Source organism: Cariama cristata, unplaced genomic scaffold, assembly GCF_000690535.1.
Source record: "Cariama cristata isolate BGI_N322 unplaced genomic scaffold, ASM69053v1 scaffold32871, whole genome shotgun sequence".
In the NCBI taxonomy this organism is placed as follows: Eukaryota; Metazoa; Chordata; class Aves; order Cariamiformes; family Cariamidae; genus Cariama; species Cariama cristata.
The window spans coordinates 46-6,655 of record NW_009599202.1 but is presented as its reverse complement, the minus strand read 5'-3'; the positions used below and the strand labels follow the sequence as shown (position 1 = coordinate 6,655).

Below are 6,610 nucleotides of genomic sequence, written 5' to 3'. Positions count from 1 at the left end.
TGTTGATAGCTTCCATTTTGCCTTAAGTGTCCCTGCCATGAGCTCAATGAGCAGCATCAGGATTGTGTTACAAAAGCATTAATCTGTACTCATGCAGCTGGTCCAAGGGCTGTTTAAGAAACAGCACAAGCAGCTGTTTACCAGCAGCACTTAGAGAGCTGCATAACCAAGATTACTGCAAAAAGAACAAACTGATCTTCACACCCTCTGGCAGGGATCAAGCTATTTTCAGAGGAAAAATAAATAAATATACAGACTGCAGAAACTAAACCCCAAATTAAAACTCACCTAGAATACTTGATAGAGCCAAGAATAGGAAAGCTTGAAAAAATAAATTATAATTTCTTACTTTATCACATAAGTCAGAGCCTTCTGTCTTCAGTTTAGACTGCAGAGAGGCTATTTCATTTGTCAGGGCCTTGTGCTCCGTCTCCAAAGACTTTTTGCCACTGTTCAGGGTGGAGATGTCCCGTGACTGCTTGTATTTATTTACTGCTTCATCAAAGTGACGGTATAGCCCAAGTCTCTTGTTCACCAGCGTAAGCACTTGCTCTGTGATGCAGGCAACCTTCATCCTAGCTTCAGCAGCTGGATCCTGTGAGAGGACAGAAGGGAAGATCAAAGCAGTCATATCTTTGACCTGCATCAAGCCATGCTTGCAATCTGCCACAGGACGATTACAGAAACTGCTCTCTTTGCAATTAAGTCAACTGATAGTAATTAGGGGAATGGTACAAGTACTAACTAGGGCAAGCACCTTTCAGCAATCAGTTTAGCCCAACAAATAGCTTAACGAAAAGTAAGTGAAAACACTGCAGAAGGAGAATTGCTCTTCTCAGGGGAGGATTCTTTTTTATCAGAGTTTTGCCTTCTGGATTAGCCTTAGCACACCAGTTCAAACCTGCAGGAGTATCAATGCTCAGGTAGCATAAAAACAGGGCTCCATTAAAGCATCTAGTAAAATATCCAATCATCAGGAACATTCAGCAAGAATTACTGGTATGAATAATCTCCAACTATCAGCTGAGTAAGCCACTAATGTTCCCACAGGGCTCTTCATCATACAGCACCTTAGTGATGGAAAAATCCAGCCTCACATAAACAATCACAGTGAAGAACAAGATGTAAAAGGCTCCAACCACCAACAGAGGCTCCTGCAGCATCAAGATTTTGTTGAAGGTGTAATGAACCTAGAAGAGAAGTTCGAAACACTGAGCAGTGACCCGTGTTACTACAAGAGAGAACTCTCCTCAGGCAGCAGCAGAACTGGCCATGCAGTCCAGCAAGTATTATTTCAGGAACCCAATATGGGTGTTTTGACCATGCTGCTGAATTCAGAGGCGGCACAACTGCTTAGGCAAACCATGCACAGAGGCCACACTCACCACGATGTCTTGGATGTGCTGCTCCACCAAGTTGCTCTTGTGTGCCACAATAACTGGACGTCCAAAAGTGTCCAGATATGTGTAGTGAAGTTCATCAGAAGCACGATTGATTTCATAGGGGCTGTCCACATGGATATTCCTTTGGATAAAACCAGACAGTCCCATATGACGCTACACTGTTTGAGATGAAGTAACCTAGGACTTGGCTGGCCAACTGTGGCCTCTAGCACAGGGCCAATTACGCAGTTTAAACAACACTTTAGAAGGAAGCAAAGCTGTGTTCCAAGGTCTCCTTCACATGCACAGTCATGGTTTTGTTTCACTGTCCTCAGGCCATTACAGTAGGCTGGAGAATTGCCACCAACACAGCATTGTCTGCAGTAACAAGCCAGGAATAACGACACTTACTTGGCACCTTCTGGCAGGATGATCTTGACAGTCAGAGAGTCCGTAACTTGTTCATCAAACACGTGATCAACAAACCTCATTTTCAGGGCATACTGATCACCTAAGAGAGTGCAGACCAGAGGGTGGTTGTAATTCTCAAAGAACAAGATGCAACCTTGAAGCTCAGCTCCTAACAGAAGCCAGAGCAGAACTCGGACAGATACATTATGCAGCAGGGGGCACTAGCTCGCTCAAGCATATTTTAACCAGGTATCTACAAAAACCTGAAGGAAGCACAGAAAAGAAGGTGGATTTACATATTCTAGAAGTAATAGCTAGCAACTGTTGTTGCTAAGGTGCAGCGTACCACAGCTTTGAATTCTTTACTGTACAGCAACCACCTTTAAACACAGAGAAGGTGGTTTCTTATTCCGTTCCCCTGTGCCACCTACCGAGATTGTAGAGGTATTCATAGCTTGGCAGGTTATAGCCGATGATGTAATGGGTTTTCCATCCCCCAAAAAGTGGGAAGCGGGGACGGATCTCCATCTCTACGGAGTCATCCAGGACAAGCAGGTGGCTGGTGGAGATGTTTCCGATTTCATCTCTGTAATAGACGTCCTGAGCAGCAGCTGGGAGAATGGTCTGCAAGGAGAGAAGCAATACTCAGTGCATCAGCTAGGAGTTATTTCCAGTGAAACTGGCGAAACCAATAATGGCTGTTAGGCACCGAGAAACCGTGCTCCCATGTGAGAGATGACAAAATGGCCATTCAGTTGCACTGAGTGGTAAAATTGTGCTATTATAAGCAATCAGCCATGGAAGTGGCTGCCAGCACTAAAATCACTTGGCCTCTGAATGAATGTGCTTTCTCCAGCCCAGTTTCAAATATCCCAGATAGCAAAGGATCTCATCACACCCACCAGGACAGCAATTCCCTTTTCACTCTAGCCCGCTGCCCTAGCTCACTGAGCTTGCTGGCTCTACACTGAGCAAAATGAGATTTCTGTTTGGCTGCACCACCTTAGAGAATTACAACAATCGATCCTGGAGGCTTCAAGCAGTGAGAAAGGTTTGGTTCAAATGAAAACACAGAATGCTTTTCACATCTGGCTAGCAGAGCCACATCTTTAACTCTTGTCGTGTGCTTTGTGAGCAAGGAATGAATGGGTGAGTTTCCAATTAATACTGTTCAACATGATGAGGATATGACAGAAGGCAAGTCTGAAAATAAGAGGGTGGGGACAGAATGAATGGCCCTTGCACAGTGGAAAATGGAAAGCAGAGCTGTCAGCACAGGGATAAATGGTGTTAGAGGGTGCCTGAGACTGGAGGTGAGGAAGTGTGGAGAAACACTACATGCCCTGGTATATGTAGTTTGTTTGGCCAACAGATGCAATAAAGCATATAACCTCCTAATTCTGCCTCCAAAAGCCATTCCTATCTAGCGTAAGCCTTCTCTGAAAATAGATCAGAGCTCTAATATTCCCTTAGCACTTGGATATGGTTACCAAAGAAAAGGAAATGGACAGCCTTCCCCCCCCACCCAGGGATGCAAGAAAGGGGAAAGCTACAGTGAAAAAAAAAAAATTAAAAAAACTTAAAAAATTACGCAAAACGTCAACCTTAAAAGACTTGACAGAAGAGATCCCACTGTCTGGTTGTCTCTGGTAGTCGTATCTGGAGAAAGGACCTTTCAGCACTGCTCCTGTGTGCTTTAAATCAACTGTCTCTTCAACCGCAATGTTCCCCCAGTGAGACACCTCGATGACTCGGGTCATACTGGTGATGGTCAGGAAAGGACTGTTATTTTCATAGTGTACCTTCAGAGTGTCCTAACAAGGAAAAAAGATAAAACTATTAGACCTGAAGTAAGGAGCAACCTCCCCTTACAATTACCTGTCTTCACGTCCCACAGAGAAACCTCCTCGACACACTCTGCAGAGAGGTGAAGCTGACTGCACGGGAAGGTTTGAGCCACCCCAGCCCAGTTCACACAGGGCACTGGGTACCTGGAGTATACTCATAGGTCACACCCCACACATCTGGCTGAGTTATAATGGTGAGGGGGATAGAGATGCAGTCTTCCCCATTGCAAATACACCCCTGCCAGAACCATGCACAAACTGGCTTGCTCTGTGGACACCAAGCAGCGATCAGCAATTATGTCTGTACTAAGAGCATCTTGTTGGAGCACATGGTCCTAGCCCGCATGCAGGCCAGCTCAGGTTTGACCTGCAATACTTACACAAAAGCCTCCGCTTACCACTCTCCAGCCTCTGAGACACAGGTGACATGTTTTCAGGATGCTCTCTGCAGAGTGACAACCTCTTTGCACAGACATTTACCTGGCTGTATGGAGGAATGTCCTTGAAGGGGCCATATTCAATCATGTCTTCAGTCCGGGAAGGGTTGCCCAGCTTGGTGTAACTCTCCACGTTCCTAGAGGCCAGTTTGACTCGAGTCGTTTGGGTCTTGGTGAAGTACGGTGAGTAGAAATAGTGATTTCCTTCAAAGACCACAAACTGCTTCTCGCTTTGGGTGATGTGAGTGGGGTAGGGCTGCAGGACATGTGTGAAAACCATTTCAACAGATACACGGATCTTGGCTCCTGGTGCCAAAGGAGATGGCAGCTTCACAGAGAAGAATTTTCCACTGGAAGGGAGAAGGACAGGTAAGTCATGTGAGGTCTCCCCTGAGAGAGCAATCAGATCCAACCCCTGCAACAACTCTTGTGGATGGGAGCTCATGTATCACATGTATCACGTGGGATTGGGGCCAGTATTTTATTTGCTCCTCCAAGGTGTACAGACGTCTTGTCCCAGAAGGTGTGCTTACTCTGGACTGGGGAAGCAGGACAGGAGGCAGCACAGAGTAAACTCTGTCCAGGAATAATCACAGTCTGCTTCACAAAAACACCTGGCTCCCATTTTGTAAAGGGAATAGTGACACACTCCCCTCCCTAGTTCTACACTTATAAAGCATGCTTCAGCAACGGTTTTTCCATTCTTCTCCAGATGACAAGAATGATCTGCATCAGAGGAAGCATGTGCAAATGTACAGAAGACAAATCACAAACATCTTAAGCACCTGTTCCCACAAAGTCTGTTCATTCTCAGCTTTTTGCACACAGGATCTGAAAATAAGGAATGGCCGGAAAATGAGCACGATTTTGGACTAAGGTTCTACAGAAAGGATCAAGATTTCACCAAACCTTTAAGGACACACCAGATGGACCAAGGCGATGACAGAAGTGAATAGACTTCAAGTCATGCCTGGTGACCCAAGAACAGGATCACATGAGGCCTCCAGATATGTCAGAAACCAGTCTACCGTAGCAACTTAACTCCACAGCTACTGTCCTCTTGAAACCCAGCAGCGCTGTGCTTCTGACCCACTTTACAAGCACTCTTTGCTTCTCAGCTCTTATTGCTCAGAAAGCACCCAATATCCCAAGCATCGCAGCACAAAGCTTCATGTCAAAGACAGCATCCTCTGTCCTTGCAGCAGGCAACAGCCCATTCTGGCCCACAGTATCCAGTGCACTGTGGCACTCCCCACATCACAGATTAAAAGCGGTGCTGTGGGGACACAGCCAAAGAGTACTTACAACCTCTCTGTAATCACCACTGCCAATCATTTGAGACCTCAAAAGTGAGCAATGGGTAAGAGCATGACCATAGCTATAATGCTTCTCTTACTTGATGTCCCTTAATAAAGGAACAGGGCATTACTTAAGGCACTGAGTACAAGAGACTAAGCACAGCTGAGCCCCTTTGAAGGCAGCTGAGTTGCATTTAAGAGAATGTGTCTCCCTTATAGGGCTCTCCCCTCACTAGTGGCTATGAGAAGCAGGTATGTGCTGGGCTCGGTGCAGGGATCTAAAACCACATGTGCTATCTCCCACAGAAAGAGCATCCGAGGGACGAGAATGACTCCTACTGGGTCCTCTTAGGCTGCAGGAATTGGGTTTGGCTGCTTGTGTGAACTGTGTTCCCTAGCTTTGTAACACCCCAGGATACAGCCTGAATACAGAGTGGATCTTTTCAGCAGCAAAAGACTCTAGGATCTGTAGGTATGTGGGACTGGGGTAGTATTTCTGCTCTGCTGTGAGGACAATGGTGGAACCCCCATGCACCACTCCAGGTACTGACCTTACAGGGTAACACTCACCTTTTGCCCTTAACTTTAGTCTCTCTTACTTCCAAGGTGTTCTCCTCCTCTTCCTCACCCTTCACCTGTTCCAAAACAACAGAATGATCAGTGTGCTGCTGTTTAAAAGACTTCACATGTCCAGGGCAAACTCCATACAGTCCCTATCCACTTTTTAGGAGGATACGCCCCCCAAAATTACAAAGTGATAGATAAGTATTAAAAAAAAAAAAAGGAAACAAAACTCTTTTACAATATTTTTCCTTAACACAAATTGCAGTATGGTCAGCATGCAACAGATACTGGAGATTTCTGGTAACGCTCTCAAGTTCCCAAGCCAGCACAGTCACTGTAACTTGTACAAATCAGAATTTCAGTCAACTGCTTTTGTGATTCCTCTTGTTATGTTTTCTACAGTGGCTGAGGAGCGAGGAGCTTGGCCAGTCAGCAAGCAAAAAGGAGATCAGTGCAAATACTTCTGGGATTAGAAGAACCCTCTTGCACGTACATCTCGTGGGGCAAGAGGCTAGACCCCATCCTCAGGCCGGCACTAGCTGGGATCCAAGCACTTTTTTTCTGCCGCTCCTCTCGTTACAGCGGTAACGATGTTAATAAGCATCTCTCACCTCCCTCATCACTTCCCAGACCTTACCACCTCAGCCATTCACCCCTCTTTGTTCCGTACA

At 45.9% G+C, this 6,610-nt stretch overlaps 1 protein-coding gene across 1 annotated transcript; it reads right to left on the bottom strand.

The window, feature by feature from the left end:
• Positions 1 to 349: 349 nt before the first annotated feature.
• On the bottom strand, positions 350 to 6,010 carry RPN1 (ribophorin I; the record flags this gene model as incomplete). The annotated part of the gene is made up of 8 exons (XM_009709610.1): positions 350 to 595; positions 1,071 to 1,190; positions 1,386 to 1,524; positions 1,794 to 1,893; positions 2,225 to 2,417; positions 3,398 to 3,607; positions 4,121 to 4,427; positions 5,946 to 6,010. Coding segments are annotated over 8 exons (1,380 nt in total), but the record flags the coding sequence as incomplete, so codon positions are not given.
• Between the last annotated feature and the right edge of the window lie 600 nt (positions 6,011 to 6,610).